General features: G+C 38.5%; 1 protein-coding gene across 2 annotated transcripts in view; it reads left to right on the top strand.

Annotated features, from left to right (window-relative positions):
• Window positions 1-18,720, top strand: part of LOC143036591 (BTB/POZ domain-containing protein 6-like) — a 244,789-nt gene that overhangs the window by 56,035 nt on the left and 170,034 nt on the right. For both annotated transcript variants that reach the window (XM_076204150.1, XM_076204151.1), the window contains exon 3: window positions 12,501-12,727. In XM_076204150.1, the coding sequence (XP_076060265.1) occupies window positions 12,501-12,727 (227 nt within the window). The remainder of the gene's footprint in view (window positions 1-12,500; window positions 12,728-18,720) is intronic.

Genomic DNA, 18,720 nt, shown 5'->3' with positions numbered 1-18,720 from the left:
ATTTGAGTGCGCATGGCATTCTGTAGGTCTTCCAGGGTCTGTGGACGGTCGTTATAAACCAGGGATTTGAGATAATGCCACAGGAAATAATCACAGGGGGCTAAATCAGGCGAGCGCGCTGGCCAGTTTAAATCGCCTCTCAGGAAAATCAGCGCGCTCGCCTGATTTAGGCCCCTGTGATTATTTCCTGTGGGGTTATCTCAAATCCATGGTTTATAACGACCGTCCATAGACCCTGGAAGACCTACAGAATGCCATCCGCACTGAAATAGCCAATATACTGCTCACCATGGTAGAGAGAGTAGACCAAAGCTTCCGAAATCGTCTGAATCAGTGTATTGACAATGGAGGTGGACATTTAAAAGATATTGTTTTTAGAACTGTGTAAAAGTAAATCTCCCATGTTGTGTGACAGACATAAAAGTAGAATAAAGAATTGTGAAGTGTAAACACTTTATAATTCAATCCCCAAATCGGGAAGTTTCCGCGCCCCACCCTGTATAACATCAAATATATTGAAGAAAAATAAATTATTAAATAATAGTTTAGATGATAAAAATGAATAAATAACGACGAATAACCAAAGTTAAAATAAATAAATCAGGATATTTAACTAGCCAAAGGGTAGATCAAAATGCATAGAAGGGACAATGGATTAATTTGAAGAGCATTAGATGACACCAGACATATTTAAGTTTAAGAAACATGCAAGATCTGGTTAAACACGAGAGTGGTTAACGGATACAATAAACTTGTTAACCATGTTGTAAGCGATTAAACAATTCGTTGTGAGATGATGAGAACTTTATGGATAATGATGACAGGTGGAACTGCCTAGTGTAGGCTTTATATCTTGTTTGCTTTATTCATGTTCTTGTACAATGATGGAAAATGACATATGTTGTCTCTGAAAGACGAACAATATTGTGCAGCCAACATAATGAACATTTGTTCTTGGGTCACGAACTGGCATTCAAGATTATGATGGTTTATGGTAACCACTGTAACACATGTTGAATGAATAGAAGACTCATTATACTGTACGTTATAATTAGATAAACCTAATTAAGGTTTGTTCTTTTCATCGCTGTCTTCATTGTCATCGCTTTTCTTGTGTTGGTGATGGCGTTGGTGTTGGTGATGATGTTGGTGCTGTTGATGGTCTTTGTCTAGGTCTTGGACTCGGTCTCGACCCCGGACTCGGATTCGGTCCAGGACTCGGATTCGGTCCAGGACTCGGCCCCGGATTCAGACTCGGTCCAGGACTCGGCCCCGGATTCAGACTCGGTCCAGGACTCGGCCTCGGATTCAGACTCGGCCCCGGATTCAGACTCTGTTCCGGACTCGGCCCCGGATTCAGACTCGGTCCCGGACTCGGTCCCGGATTCAGACTCGGTCCCGGATTCAGACTCGGTCCCGGATTCAGACTCGGTCCCGGATTCAGACTCGGTCCCGGATTCAGACTCGGTCCCGGATTCAGACTCGGTCCCGGACTCGGCCCCGGATTCAGACTCGGTCCCGGACTCGGCCCCGGATTCAGACTCGGTCCCGGACTCGGCCCCGGATTCAGACTCGGTCCCGGACTCGGCCCCGGATTCAGACTCGGTCCCGGACTCGGCCCCGGATTCAGACTCGGTCCCGGACTCGGCCCCGGATTCAGACTCGGTCCCGGACTCGGCCCCGGATTCAGACTCGGTCCCGGACTCGGCCCCGGATTCAGACTCGGTCCCGGACTCGGCCCCGGATTCAGACTCGGTCCAGGACTCGGCCCCGGATTCAGACTCGGTCCCGGACTCGGCCCCGGATTCAGACTCGGTCCCGGACTCGGCCCCGGATTCAGACTCGGTCCCGGACTCGGCCCCGGATTCAGACTCGGTCCCGGACTAGGCCCCGGATTCAGACTCGGTCCCGGACTCGGCCCCGGATTCAGACTCGGTCCCGGACTCGGCCCCGGATTCAGACTCGGTCCCGGACTCGGCCCCGGATTCAGACTCGGTCCCGGACTCGGCCCCGGATTCAGACTCGGTCCAGGACTCGGCCCCGGATTCAGACTCGGTCCAGGACTCGGCCCCGGATTCAGACTCGGTCCAGGACTCGGCCCCGGATTCAGACTCGGTCCAGGACTCGGCCCCGGATTCAGACTCGGTCCAGGACTCGGCCCCGGATTCAGACTCGGTCCAGGACTCGAACTCTGATTCGGTCCAGGACTCGAACTCTGATTCGGTCCAGGACTCGAACTCTGATTCGGTCCAGGACTCGAACTCTGATTCGGTCCAGGACTCGAACTCTGATTCGGTCCAGGACTCGAACTCTGATTCGGTCCAGGACTCGAACTCTGATTCGGTCCAGGACTCTGTCGATATTATATATATATATATATATATATATATATATATACACACATACATACATATACCAAGGCTTCTTCCCCCTTACCAGGGAGGTAGCCAAAAAGAAAAAGGCACAAAATCACTCCCACCCATTCCATCCCTGAATACACTCCACATCCCTCCACCCTCCCTCTTATCTGAGCACCTCCTGAATAACGGGTCATCCCTGCACCTTGTCCACTGCCCTGGGTCAGAAGCAGTGTCGCAAGACACAGCACATCCATTGCAAGGCCGCTTCATTAAATCAGCGACCACCCCCCTCTCCGTCCCCCCTTTGCTTAAAAGGAGAGGACGGGGAGAAATCCCTTTGGGCTGCGTCAAAACTTTGCTCACACATACTACCTCACCCCCCATCCCCCCGCCCATTCCACCTCATGCAATCACATCATCCATATACACCCATACTCCATTCACCCGTCTTCTGTCCTCTCCCGTCCTTCCTCAACAGACATTCCCCTCTTCCCCAGAGCCCCCTTCACCCCATCCATCCACCTCATCCTGGGACGTCCCCTCATGTTCACTCCCACCACATCTGCCTTCCATACCTCTTTTACTAGTCTTTCTTCACTCATTCTTTCCATGTGTCCAAACCATCCTAATATTCTTTCATCAACCCTATTTCCCAGCTCCTTTTCCACCCCCGTTCTCCTCCTCACCTCCTCATTTCTCACTCTATCTAGCCTAGTAACCCCCATCATACTTCTCAGACATCTCATCTCAAACTCCTTCTCTCTTCTTCTCTTGTGTTCCATATTCCTGCCCCATACAGTGCTGTTGGCACAATCACTCCTTCATACAGTCTCCTCTTAGCATCCATTCCCAAATGTCTATTCCTCATTACACTCTTTAATCCATCCAGGCATTTACTCGCTTCTCTCAATCTACATTCTACCTCCACTTTCACTACTGCTGATTATTGAGGTTTAGTTTTGTTGCTGCTGCTACTGTTACTGTTAGTCTTATTCATGTTCTTATTACTGTCATTTTTGGTAGTGTTCTTGGACCTTCGTCTAATACTATTTTATTATTATTTTAACGACCTCCATCCTCATGGAACTGTGTGGTGAAAGCAGTCAGGATCTGTCTCCCACAGACACAGTTCATTGGCCCCTCTCTCACCAATGACTGTGGTCAACTACCCTTTTATATATATTTTTTAATTTCAATTAAACCAAATACAAAAATTCATTTATTGTACTTTCTAACACGTTCTGCTCAAAACCGAGGCAGTGTTAGCGGTTATAAAATATTTTTAACGTTTCTTATTATCATCAGTGTGATTTCTGATACTACAGGTGTTTATTTAGTAACTATATTTGCAGTTTGTTTTATTGATTTGTTGAAAACGTGGTCAAATATACTGTGATTTCACGAGATTGGGAAGTATTCGGGTCAAATCGCACAAATTGTCCTTTTGATGTCCTTTTTTAGGTCAACAAACGTTGGAGTCCTTTCATATCCGCCAAATAATTTTCTGTTGAGTAAAAATATTTCTTTGGGCCCGAGAAAAAAAAAAAAAAAAAAAAAAAAAAAAAAAAAAAAAAATCGGAAAGTTGCGAGCAAAACTAATGAGCAGGTTTTGCAGATATGTTGTTGTTTGTTGCTTCAATTAGGGTTCTACTTTTAACTGAATAAAAACGGTACAAGTCTCAAGTCTGTTGATATTTGAGGAAAACCCTAAGTAAGAATCAGTGTATTTGGTAAGAGTTTAAACCCGTTTGATTAAGATTACGGAATAATTGTTAACCGAACGTGTTTGGTAAGAGTTTAAAGCTTGTTGAGATTTAGGAATAATGTTAACAATAAATGTATACGGTAAGAGTTTAAACACGTTTGATGAGTTTTAGGAATAATGTTAACCGAATAAAAGTGTTTGGTACGAGTTTAAACCAGTTTGTTGAAATTAAGGAATAATGTTAACTGAATAAAAGTGTTTGGTATGAGTTTAAACTCGTTTGTTGAGATTTAGGAATATCTGAATAAAGGTGTTTGGCGCAAGTTTATACCAGTTTGTTAAGATTTAGGATTTTTTTTTTTTTTTTTTTTTTTTTTCCTGGTAAGCGATGCCATTCAGACGAAGAATTCCTCACTCTACAGCACTGGTTCCCAAACTGTCGCTCGCGAGCGCCTTGACGCCCTCAGAACTCGTGACGTCCGCATGGGTTCAACAGATTATTATTTTTTTTTTATTCCTTTATTTTCTATATCTATTCTATATTCTGTTTTATATCCACGAGCATATCTATCATTATTATTACCGAGGAACTAAGATGAAAACGGAATGGGTACGAGTGGATGGACCCCCTTTGTATATATACAGATAGCTAGATTATTTACGATTCTATATATAATTCTCTTCATTTTAGACTTGTATTGATCTATCTTTTTCCTTTGACGCCCGTCACTGTCCCTCGTATTTACAACGAAGGACGTGGGTGGCAGCTTACACTGCTCAACACCAAATGGTTAAGAACTTTATCGAAGCTTTCCTTAACTTACTTTTCAGTGCCATCTGTAAATAAAAGAGTTTGTTTTACGTAGCTACCGCGAAGTGATTTTATTTATCCAAAGGTGTTATCACACAGCTATTTTTCCTTCGACTTCTGGAGGAGATTTGCAGTCCGAAGCTTCCGGTAAGGAATCTGTTATGCTGAAGGAAAAAAAATTCCTCAAACATACTGTATAAAATTACTATATATTTTTGTCGGAGAAAAAAAAAAAAAAAAAAAAAAAAAAAAAGTTTGCCATTGTGATTTTGAGCCGGAAAAGTCGCTGGAGGTGGGTGATAGCGCCAATTAATCGGAAGTAGGAGGAAAGAGTCAATTACGATAATTCCTTAAGGGAAACCTCCTTCACAGTGAGAATAATAAAATTATCTTCAATTCATCTCCATTAACTTTTTCGTTGCGCTTTGATACTTTATGCATTTGTTCACATTACCCTGGGGCGTTGAAATCATACACACACACATATATAAACACACTCATAGCGCAGTGGTTAGAGTTCCCGGCTGCCCCTACGGCGGTCCTAATTCGAATCCCGCTCAGGGCCGAAACCATTTCAGTATCGCTGCACTGCGAGTCGTTACTCCAACTCTCGTAGACGGGGAGTTGGGTGTGTGCGCGCGTGAAAGGTCAGCATTACCCATAGATCGGTCATATATGAGCTCTGAGCTCTCTTCCGGAAGGGAAATGGCTGTCGATCACGAGTCCAACACGTGATCCAAGACCATGGTGAGACACACACACACACACACACACATGGCAGTACTTCACTTTCTTTTATCCTTTCAGTAATCAGATGTTATCCAGGGTTAGGGGGTGCATAAAAAAAAAAACGCATATCTAAGCCAGACCCTTTGCAGGAGTAGTTTGCAAACCATAACATTACCCTCGTCATTGAGACCAGTTCGATATGAATGATGGTGGAAATGTGGTTTCCTCAGTGCAGTGAAACAACCTGATGGAAAGCACGACGACGACGACGAAGACGACGAAGAAAAAGAAGACGAATAGAAAAAAGACGAAGAAAAATAAGACGAAGAAAAAGAAAACGAAGAAAAAGAAAACGAAGAAAAAGAAGAAAACGAAGAAAAAGAAGAAAAAGAAGAAAAAGAAAAAGACGAAGAAGAAGAAGACGAAGAAAAAGACGAAGACGAAGAAAAAGAAAAAGAAAAAGAAGGAAGAAGGAAGAGGAAGAAGAAGAAGGAAGAGGAAGAAGAAGAAGGAAGAGGAAGAAGAAGAAGGAAGAGGAAGAAGAAGAAGGAAGAGGAAGAAGAAGAAGGAAGAGGAAGAAGAAGAAGGAAGAGGAAGAAGAAGAAGGAAGAGGAAGAAGAAGAAGGAAGAGGAAGAAGAAGAAGAAAAAGAAAAAGAAAAAGAAAAAGAAAAAGAAAAAGAAAAAGAAAAAGAAGAAGACAAAGAAGAAGACGAAGAAAAAGAAGACGAAGAAGAAGAAGAAGACGAAGAAAAAGGAGAAGACAAAGAAGAAAAAGAAGACGAAAAAGAAGAAGACGAAGAAGAAGAAGAAGACGAAGAAAAAGGAGAAGACAAAGAAGAAGACAAAGAAGAAAAATAAGACGAAAAAGAAGAAGAAGACGAAGAAGAAAAAGAAAAAGAAGACGAAGACGACGACGAAGAAGACGAAGAAAAAGAAGAAGACAAAAAGAAGAAGAAGAAGAAGACGAAGAAGACGACAAAGAAGACGAAGAAGAAAAAGAAGACGAAGAAAAAGACGAAGAAAAAGAAGACGAAGAAGAAGAAAAAGACGAAGAAAAAGAAGAAGAAAAAGAAGAAAAAGAAGAAGACGAAGAAAAAGAAGACGAAGAAGAAGAAGAAGACGAAGAAAAAGATGAAGAAGAAAAAGAAGAAGACGAAGAAAAAGAAGAAAACGAAGAAAACGAAGAAAAGGATGAAAAAGAAAAAGACGAAGAAAAAGAAGCAGAAAAAGGAGAGAGAAGAAAAAGAAGACGAAGAAAAAGAAGAAGACGAAGAAAAGAAGACGAAGAAAAACACGAAGACGAAGAAAAAGAAGAAGACGAAGAAAAAGAAGTAGACGAAGAAAAAGAAGAAAACGAAGAAGAAAACGGAAAAGAAAAAGAAGAAAAAGAAGACGAAGAAAAAGAAAAAGACAAAAGAAAAAGACGAAGAAAAAGACGAAGACGAAGAAGACGAAGAAGACAAAGAAGACAAAGAAGACGAAGAAGACGGAGAAGAAGACGAAGACGAAGAAGACGACAAAGAAGACGAAGAAGACAATAGAAGACAAAGAAAAAGACGAAGAAAAAGAAGAAAAAGACGAAGAAAAAGACGAAGAAAAAGAAAAAGAAAAAGAGAAAGACAAAGAAGACGAAGAAAAAGAAGAAGACGAAGAAAAGAAGAAGACGAAGAAAAAGAAGAAGACGAAGAAAAAGAAGAAGACGAAGAAAAAGAAGAAGACGAAGAAAAAGAAGAAGACGAAGAAAAAGAAGAAGACGAAGAAAAAGAATAAGACGAAGAAGAAGAAGAAAATGAAGAAAAAGAAGAAGACGAAGAAACAGAAGAAGAGGAGGAAAAATAAGTAGACGAAGAAGAAGAAGGAGACGAAGAAGAAGAAGTAGACGAAGAAAAAGAAGAAGAAGAAGAAGACGACGAAGAAAGAGAAGAAGACGAAGAAAAAGAAGAAGACAAAGAAGAAGAAGACGAAAAAAGAGAAGAAGAAGAAGAAGAAGAGGAAGACGAAGAAAAAGACGAAGAAAAAGAATAAAAAGAAGAAAAAGAAGAAGAAAAAGAAGAAGAAAAAGACGAAGAAAATGACGACGACGAGCAGAAGACGAAGACAAAGAAGAAGACGAAGAATTATACGAAGACGAAGAACAAGAAGAGGAACAAGAAGAAGAAGAAGAAGAAAAAGAAGAAGACGAAGAAAGAAGAAGAAGAAGAAGAAGAGGAAGAAGAAGAAAAAGAAGAAGAAGAAAAAGAGGAAAAAGAAGAAGACGAAGAATAAGACGAAGAAAAAGAAGAAGACGAAGAAGAAGACGAAGAAAAAGAAGAGACGAAGAAGAAGACGAAGAAAAAGAAGAAGACGAAGAAGAAGAAGAAGACGAAGAAAAAGAAGAAGAAGACGAAGAAGAAGAAGAAGAAGAAGAAGAAGAAGAAGAAGAAGAAGAAGACGAAGAAAAAGATGAAGACGAAGAGAAGAAGACGAAGAAAAAGAAGACGAAGAAGGCGAAGAAGACGAAGACGAAGAAAAACACGAAGAAAAACACGAAGACGAAGAAAAAGACGAAGACGAAGACGAAGAAAAAGACGAAGAAAAAGAAGAAAAAGACGAAGAAATAGACGAAGAAAAAGACGAAGACAAAGACGAAGACAAAGAAGAAGACGGAGACGAAGAAGAAGACGAAGAAAAAGAAGAAGACGAAGAAAAAGAAGAGCAAGACGAAGAAAAAGAAGAAGACGAAAAAATCGAAGAAGACGAATAAGGAGAAGAAGATGAAGAAGAAGAAGAAGAAGAAAAAGAAGAAGAAGACGAAAAAGACGAAAAGACGACGAAAAAGACGAAAAAGACGAAAAAGACGAAAAAGACGAAAAAGACGAAAAAGACGAAGAAGACGAAGAAGACGAAGAAGAAGAAGAAGAAGAAGAAGAAGAAGAAGAAGAAGAAGAAGAAGAAGAAGAAGAAGAAGAAGAAGAAGAAGAAGAAGAAGAAGAAGAAGAAGAAGAAGAAGAAGAAGAAGAAGAAGAAGAAGAAGAAGAAGAAGAAGAAGAAGAAGAAGAGGAAGACGAAGACGAAGAAGAGGAAGACGAAGACGAAGAAGAGGAAGACAAAGAAGAGGAAGAAGACGAAGAAGAGGAAGACGAAGAAGAGGAAGAAGAAAAGAAGAAGAAGAAAAGAAGAAGAAGAAGAAAAGAAGAAGAAGAAGAAGGGAGGCTTATAGCAACCGACAAGGCTTTGGTAGGGTTTCTCACTTCCCACTACGTTAGAATGTGATGGAGAGTTTTATTACCGTGGCATGGAGTCACCTAACGTTCACCAAAAAATAACATCTAATTTTTTTTTTAATCGAAGGAGATGTGTCCTTTCAACTCCGGAATTACATGAAACAGACTTTATAGATTACGAAGCATTTTACATGATTCCTCTTTCAGTCCCGTAATACACATTTTAATAATTCATCACAGATCTGTGGAATATCAGCGATGAGCAAAGATATCATTTACGTTCGTGGATTGAAATTATGTCTAAGTTACTTTATCTAGGTCATGTCTATATTACTGGTGGCGTAGTCGGAAGCGTGCTGGTCTCGTATTCGCTTAGTTGTGGGTTCGAATCCCACACTTCTTTCCGATTCCCAGCAACCACAAGCGCATACGACAAAGAGTAAATGAACTAAAAGAAAATTAGGTAACAGAAAAAATAATATTAATAGAACAAAATAGAATAAAAGAAATCAAATAACTTTGTAAGTATTGTACCTTATATGTCGTTTTCGCGACGATCCAAAATGTGTTCATAACGAGCTAGGATTAAAATAGAAATAAACGAATAAATAAACAAATAAATACATAAATAGAAAACAAATAAATGAATAAATAAATATAATATTAGCATTGCATGTTGTAAATAGATTTTGTCCAAGTCGACCTACTTCTAAACCGTGTATGACATTTGTCCCTTGCTGTGCATGACATTAAGTAGCCGGCTGAGTCTAGCAGCGTTTTCCCCGAACAAGAGCCCAACAAGCGAGTTTCCATTTCATTTTATAAACTTGTTTTCATGTCAGACAAATGTAACGTTATAAAATACGTTGAAAATAACAATCTATGTAATCAGTTTGTCGTTTCTTAGATTCGCTTTATTTGAAGAACAGGGTAAGATTGTTCTTGTTGGTCTTCGGTTTTTTTCTTGTTCTTAAGGGTAAATCTTAACTCCATTTGGTCAAGTTCTTTAATGTGATTAACTTCGTCTTCGACTGGGTAAATACGCCGGCACACACACACACACATACAACACACAAACATATGTACACACATACAACACACAAACATGTACAAACACAACACATAAGTACACACATACAACACACACGCACATACACGTACACACACATGAGCAGACGCACACGTACACACACATGAGCAGACGCACACACACACACACACACAAGTATTGACGACCAAATGGCAGGAGTCGACTTGCTCGTTACCGGTCCGTCAGCCGCTCCTTCCTGACAGGATGGCTATTACGTCACCACCCCTTCCTGATAGGACGTCTATTACGTCAGTCCTCCTCCTCTCCCCCCCCCTTACTTCTCTTACTCTTCCTCCTCTGCTACTACTCCTGACCCTTCACTTCTTTTTCCTCCCTTTCCTCTTCTTCCTCCTCCACCTCCTCCTCTTCTTCCTGGAGTCATTTAGGAAGAGTTTCTGCCGATGCGTTCAACTGCATGGCTTCGCTAATTGCACCTGGGTCTGTGAAAGGCTTCAACATCAGTGCCCTGCGAACGCCCCACGTCTCCTTGAAGGATGGTCACCTGTGAGCACTGGTGCCTTGCTTGGACGAAGTAAAAAGAAAGATGTGACGAGAGAAATTTTCCAGGTTTTAAGGTTCCGCTTGGTCGTGATTTTTTTTTTTTTTTCTTTTTTCTAAGGAATGTAAAGAAATTAATCGCTGGAACTGCTTATTTTCTTTAGTGAGATTTCACTTTAACGAAATAAAAAAGAAAATTAAATTCGTAGTTCGTTACGGTCATCTGTTTTTGTCATCATTTAGTTTGAAGGATTTTTTTTTAGTATATTTCACTCGAATTAAAAAAAGGATTTTCTTTGGTTGTAATACGAAATACAATGAAATAAAGATAATTTGATATTTTCTTAATTTTTCTTTGTTTGGGTATTGTTTCTTTGTTATTGTGTGCAATGCTTCACTTAAAAAAATAGAAAGAAATTGATAAGAACATTTATTTTCTTTAGTTCCAACACTTTACTTGAACGAAATGAAAAGAAACTAATAAGAAAATTCTTATTTTCTTCAATTGCAATAGTTCACATGACCGAAAAATAAATTGATAACCGAAATTTATTATTTTCCTGTTTCAACATTTCCTCAAACGAAATGAAAAGAAATTCGTGAATGAAGTTTCTTCAACTGCAACACTTCACTTGAACGAAACAAAAAGAAAAATATAACAGATGTTTGTTATTTTTTCAGTTTTAAATAAAAATACAGCTCGTTATTTAGTTGCAACGCTTCATTTAAACTATATATGAAATAATTTTTTTTGTGGTTTTCTTCAGCATAATATTTCATTTGAACGAAATTAAAAGAAACTGATATCAGCAATTTTTTCAGTTTTATTTTTCACAACGAAAAAGTATATATTTTCTCAATTGCTGCACTTCACTTGAACAAAAAAAATGCAGTTTGTTAATTTCTTAACTACATAACTTTATTTGAACGAAATAAAGAAACTGATAAGCAAAGTTGACCATTTTCTTTAAACACTTCACTCAAGGAAATTGATAACCTAAGTTTGTTACTTTCCTCACCTGTGATGTGTAATTACATGTGTGGCCCGTTTATAAATTTGGGTTTGACCATACCATTGAAATAGATTAAAAAAAAAAAATGTAACCATCGCTTGCCAAATGTAGGAGAGGGTAAAAGAATGTAGGTTAGAATTTAATGAGTGGGAAGATGAAAGATTGGTCAAGAATAACACACTAATTAAAACTCCAGTCTCACCCACTTCAACTGGTTAGAATGTCGTGTTTGTGTGTGTGTGTGTATCGTCCTTCAATGCGATGGTTTTTTATATTACCTTCTTTGAGAGAAAAAGAATATATAATGAGATATAATGATTGGGTATAAAAAACAAATCCTCTGATGGGCCCTACACGATCAATATTATTGCGCAATATTCCGTATTGTACATTTTTATTGACGGTGTAGGGATGGTACTGATTAAGCACACGTGTTTGGCCTGTACATTTGGTGTCTTCAATATATTGTTGTCATTCTTCAATATCATCCCTACACCGTCAATAATATTGTACAATACGGAATATTGCGCAATAATATTGATCACTTAGGCCTGCTTTATCACAGAATAATGTCAACGATATCAAACGAGAAAAGATGTTGAGAAAAAATATTAATTCAGTTTTAACACACCTTTATTATTATTTTCTAACCAAGGATGGATTTGGCTATTTGATTATTTCACTCTCTCTCTATTTCTCTATCCTCCTCTCTCTCTTTCTCTCTCTCCTTTCCCTTCCTAAGTATTCATACATTTGCATCTATTTTCAAAATTAGCATATGGCAAAGATTATCTCTAGGCTAGAACCTAATTTTTCACTCGTGATTGTCAACTTTTAACAAATTATATCAATCAGCACTTATTTTAAAGAGCTTTGCTTATTTTTGCCACTAGTAGCTATTTTTTCGATTATTATTTACGATAAACTTGAAATTTAAAGATTTTGAGAATGCCTTCTAAAGATTTTTTGTGAATGATATATATAAACATATGTTCTATTAATTTTCATGATTTTGATTATTTTATGTATATGAATATTTTCCTGCGGATGGCATATGAATAGTTTTTTTTTTTTTCTTTTTTACTTTCAGGCCCATAGGCTTATCCTCGCAATGAGGAGTCCAGTTTTCGAAGACATCTTCTTCAGCTCCTGCTCCTCCTACTCTTCCACCTCACAGACGTCAGGAGCTCAGCAGCCGTCCACTTGGGTTCTTCCTCTGAAGGACGATCCCCCTGGGGCCTTCCACTGGCTTCTACACCATATTTACAGCGACAAGGCGGAGATCGAGAGCATCGACCTCGCTCTCCAAGTTCTGAGGTGAAGGATGACGAAGTTCGTGGGGTTTCTCCATGTCAATACTTGTGGTCTTCAGTGGAGTAAAAGGAAGAGAGAATCGGTGTGTATACGTGTGTGTGTGTGTGTGTGTCTGTGTGTGTGTGTGTGTGTGTGTGTGTGTGTGTGTGTGTGTGTGTGTGTGTGTGTGTGTCTGTATGTCTGTCCTTGTATGGATGTACGTATTTAAAACCATACATGTGTTCCTCCACGTTAATATTTGTGGTCTTCAGTGGAGTAAAAGGAAGAGAGGATCATAGTGTGTATAAGTGTATATACTTGTCTACGTATAGATATATGTATTTAAAAACGTATATGGCTTTCTCCATGGCAGTACTTGTGGGGTAGATGAGAGTATCCTAGTTTTGTACTTGTATATATATGCTCATTAATGGGTATATGTATTTGTATATGCAAGATGTAAAAGCACATTAATTATTCTTTATGTCAATACTTGTGGTCTTCAGTGGGGTAACGAGAAAGTATCCCAATCTGTAAACACGATAATATAAGAATGAAGGAGACTGCATGAGACCATAAGGCCTACACTAGTCAGTTCCATGTCCATTACCACCTTCCTTCCCTATCCATGTCAATGCTTGTGGTCTTCAGTGGGGTATACGTGAAAGGGAATCTTAGTGTTTATGGCATTCTATTGAATAAACTAGTTGAACGAGGTTAGATAGTTATGATTAAGTTAGGGTCATCCACTGAGTATGCGTGGAGGTCAGACCAGTTCGAGGCAGGTCAGTTTGACTTGTTATTTATTCAGAAATAACCAGCGCTTCTATAGTTGGAAACAATACTCCTTTTATCTTATAATTGTATTATTTTGGCAAAATAGTCATTCGGAAACATGCTATTATAATTGTTATTAATCATCATTATTTTTTGCGTTTAAAAAGTCACTTATATATACTGACAAGAAATTGAAAACATGTGCTCATATCAACAATTAACGTCACTTTAGTTCTTTAGCACTGCAAGATAACTCATTAACTGCTATAGGCAATAATGAAGACCAACAACAGCCGATAACAACCATCATTTCCCATTCCGTATAGATTACACATCCTTCAAATCATTATGACCATTGTATACATTCAAGCATAATGCAATTCAGAGAATCCGCTCATTTACACACGCTTCATTCAATCATGGTCTTACATCTTTTATAAAACGGCACAGGTTTCCCAGAAACAATATTCTATGCGCAAATCGAGACGCGTGCGACGCAGGCGACACAGTCAACGCAGGACAGAGTCCTTCCTGTTGCTGAACTGAAGTAGAACTTGAACATCTCTCACTTGGAATGCTTCTAGATCGTCTATGCTTGTGCTCTGGTTCACCTCAAATTCTATTCATGTAATTAAATGTCAACAAAGATTATGACAAAATCTGAAGATAAGCATAGAACCGAAACGTCGATCTTGATTACAGGACTTCATTGTATTTTGAAAAACATAAGAACACAGGAATGAAGTACACTGCAAACACACACACACACATTATATATATATAATTACATACATATATATACCATATAAAAGTATTTTTCCCCCTTACAAGGGAGGTAGCAAAAAACCAAAGGCATAGAAACCACTCCCACCCAATCCATCCCCTACATATTCCACTCCCCTCCACCCCCTTCCCTTCCTCTTATCTTGGCACCTCCTGAATGACGGGTCATCCCTGCATCTTGTCCACTGCCCTTGGTCAGAGGCAGTGTCGCAAGACACAGCACATCCATAGCAAGGCCGCTTCATTAATTGGGCGACCCCTCCCCCTCTCAGTCCCCTCATACAGAAAAGAAGACGGGGGAGAAATCCCTTCGGGCTGCGTCAATTTATTTTTCATACATACTCTCTCACCCCCATCCCCCACCCACTCCCCCTCATGCTTCACAGCATCATTCACAACCCTTCTCCATTCACCCCCATCTTCTATCCTCTCTCGTCCTTCCTCAACAGACATTCCCCTCTTTCCCAATGCCCCTTTTACCCCATCCATCCATTTCATCCTAGGTCGCCCCCTCATGTTCACTCCTTCCACACCTCTTTTACCAATCTTTCTTCACTCATTCTTTCCATGTGTCCACACCATCCCAATACTCTTTCATCAACCCTATCTCCCAACTCCCTTTCCACCCCTGTTCTACTCACCTCCTCATTTCTCACTTTATCTAGCCTAATAACCCCTATCATACTTCTCAGGCATTTCATCTCAAACACATTCAAACTCCTCTCTTCCTCTCTTATGTTCCATGTTTCTGCCCCGTACAGTGCTGTCCTAAACTCACACTCTCACTTCCGTTGCCCCCAACTAAAATAATTGAACTTATCAAACTATGTATTAATGGTTGTAAATTTGAATGGCAATGGATAATCCACCATCTCCATTCCTTAGCAATCTCTATATGGAATTTTTTGAAAATAAACTATTAAGTGAAATTTGGCCAACAAATGCGATCTGGTATACATATGTTGACGATGTTCTTTGCCTGTGGCCCAGCTCTGAGGATTTAAATGCATTTTTACATTCTCTGAATAATTTAGTTCCTTCTATTAATTTTACTATTGAATTAGTAAGTAATGGTAATTTGCCCTTTTTGGATTACCTTATTCATAGAAATGGTATTAATTTTAAGTTAGTGTTTATAGGACGCCGACAAAGGTTTTTCATATATTATTACTCGACTCACCATGATAAAGTAAAACATTCGGTATTTTCTTCTATGTTTTTACGTGCTCTTCGTATTTGCAGCCCCGAATTTGTTAATGAGGACTTTGAGTATATTGTTAAGTTGGTCTTGGATTAAAGTACCTTAAAATATTTTTAGATCACGCTCTCGCTGCATCGAAAAAAACAGTGTTAAACCATCCCCCTCCTTTGATACTAAGAACCTTCCGATTTTACCATTCAGTAACAATCTGGCTGAAGTTCCTCACATCCTATAAACATGGAATATTAAAGTTGTATTTAATAATCCATATACTTTTAAGAAGTTAATTACTATAAATTCACCTAGTGTCTCAAGTGTCTGCATATACAAGATCCCTTGCAGAGATTGTAAAAAGTATTACCTTGGGCAAACGGGCAAAGAAGTCTCAACAAGGATTAAGCAACACAAGTACAGTTTAAAAACAGTAAAAGTCTAGTGCGCTGTTTGTCCATAAGAGACATTTTAATCGTCTTGATTGGTCGAATGCTTCATCTATTATGCTGTGATTCATTTGCCAAAAGGAGCATTATTGAAAGTTGTATGATAAAAAAAATCTGAAGGATCCAACATTAATATTAGCAATGGTATTTTTAAATTAGATAATTTTATCATTGACAAAATTTGTAATCATATTACATCATCTCAAAAATAATTTTATTTTACGTATTTTAAAGTTTCTTTACATTTTCTCAACATGTATTGCCTATACCTTTCCCAGTTTATTTTCAAACCTCTTGTATACCTGTGTAAATTTTTTCTCCTGTATTCCCGTGAAGATGTGAAATATCACGAAAGTGCTTGGGAATTCTAGTTTCTTTTCCTGTTTCATTCGTGGTTATCAGCAATTTATTGGATTACGTGGTTATGATATTTTTGCATATTCATATATATATATATATATATATATATATATATATATATATATATATATATATGCAGAAATATCATAACCACGTAATATATGTGTGTGTGTGTGTGTGTATGTGTGTGTGTGTGTGTGTGTGTGTGTGTGTGTGTGTGTGTGTGTGTGTGTGTGTGTGTGTGTGCGCGCGCGCGCGCGTGTGTGTAGTTTATTCATCTATCTATATATTATGGGCCTCTTCCCCTATATAAGGAAGGCAGCCAATTATCTGTTCACGCTTGCAGAAAATACAGAGGTGAAACATGGAGTCTATATTAGAGTCTATTTTGAGACCCTCTTCAGCACACAGCCATACAAAGTAGGTGACGTATAAAAGATCGAGTCACATGCCCTAGTGGTTGGTCAGAAAGGGACAAGGTAAGAGGAATTCTGTCCTGAATTGGCCCAAGTGTGGTGAGGTTAATTGGGTCAAATTTCCATTACCACTTTGAGAAGATGAAATGATTTGTTATGGAGATATAGGGGGTGGTTCAAAAGTTACCTTACTCAAACATTAACAAGTATCAAATAGATTAAACAACATACAGCTTCAACGAAAATAGATTAATTACTTCTCTTTGGGTTTGGTGAATTTTGTATAGAATAAGAATAGGTAACTTTTCACTGATATAGAAATAAAGATTAACAAAGTTTGGGTAAGGTAAATTTTGGGTCACCCTGTGCATTGATTCTACCGTATTATTTCTATAAAACTATAATTGGATTTTATGCGTCTAGAATACGTTCTTATGTAATATAAAGGTGAAAGTGCTGGCGTCATGCATAAACCACTTTGCCTTTTAACATCAAAAGCTCAATGAACCATATTTTCGTATAGAAATGTGGCATTTAGCCCTTTCTATTCTAGACGAATCCATTTTGTGTTTTTCCTAACGTGATCAGAAACAGCAGAATTAGTCTAGGAGAAAAAAAAAAAAAAAAAAAACTCTTATTCAACAACGTTGTGTTGTGAAACGTCTGTCCTACACAAAGATATTATTACAAACCCCCGTCTCGTTATGGACGAATAATTTCGCATTCGCTTAGTTGTGGGTTCGAATCTCGCACTCCTCTCCGATCGCAATAAGTTCATAATAAGGCAAAGCTGACCGCTTCGACTGCAGCTACTCAGCGCCTCCTGGCGTAGGCTCATCACCTCTTTCTAGATTACAGCGGTTTAGTGACTATGTTAGAATAACTGAGAATGAGTTTGTTTTGATGGATTGGTTAAACTTTTCTTAACAATTTTCATTAAAGTAATATTTTTCTATCTTGGTCTTTTATAACTAATCTAATTCTTACGTATGCTAAAGAGAATCTCGCAATAGAGGCTGAAATATGCATAGCTCCCGTTTCATCTTACCGTAATTCCAAAAGTGAATGTTTAACGTTTAATATATGCTTAGTATTAATTGCGTAAGCTTGATATATATATATATATATATATATATATATATATATATATATATATATATATAGTGTATAAAAAACAGCCCTCTCAATTACTTCGTCACGTTTAATCCACTGGTCCGGGTTACGAGCCGTGTCATCATTTCGAACACTTGCAAACACGAAGGAATGGATAAACTAGATTAGGATACAAAGACTAAATTTTAATTCAGTTTTAAAATGATAATCGCCACTTTTCAGATACAGCTAATAACGCGGACCAATTGATCCCATTATGTTATGAAACATTCCAAGTAGTTAGATTTTATAACATTCCGTGTGTGTATGTTTGTATTATATATATTATATATATGCAACAACGAATCACTAAAACATCAGTAAAGGTTTTGTGTACAATTCACTATTAACTCGAAGTATTCCAAATTGTCCTAAACGTTTCCTTAAGACATACCATGATTTAAAACAAAATTATGAATTACACATTACAAAAGGTGATAATAGCAATTGCATTGTACTTTTAAACATAGTGGATTATATTGAGGAGATGGAAATATTATTCATAGTTTCACTTACAAAAAAACTTAGCAATAACCCGTTAAAAGCAGTACAGTGAATTCAACTTAAAACTTGTAACGTAATATTAGATATTACGTCATGTATGTAATTATGTTATAGAATTGTGTTCCTTTGTATTACATAACTATGTTCATATTTCTTGTCTATGTAATTAGTAACGCCCGTCCACTATATGTAATCTTGCCTACGTGCGGAAAAATTGTGCGCACTCTTGTAGAACAGACAAGCGAAGTAATCCTGAATAGTTCGGAGCGCACAGATTTGACAGTTACTAAATAAGTAGATTGTTCAAGCGAGTCGAGGGTCTTAAAACTACCCATGTTGACGTGTGATAACTTACCCTCCCCCTCCTTTGCGCTCGCCCGCACC

Source organism: Oratosquilla oratoria, chromosome 20, assembly GCF_046742065.1.
Source record: "Oratosquilla oratoria isolate Oo_2021 chromosome 20, ASM4674206v1, whole genome shotgun sequence".
In the NCBI taxonomy this organism is placed as follows: domain Eukaryota; kingdom Metazoa; phylum Arthropoda; class Malacostraca; order Stomatopoda; family Squillidae; genus Oratosquilla; species Oratosquilla oratoria.
This window is presented reverse-complemented; position numbering and strand designations above follow the sequence as displayed.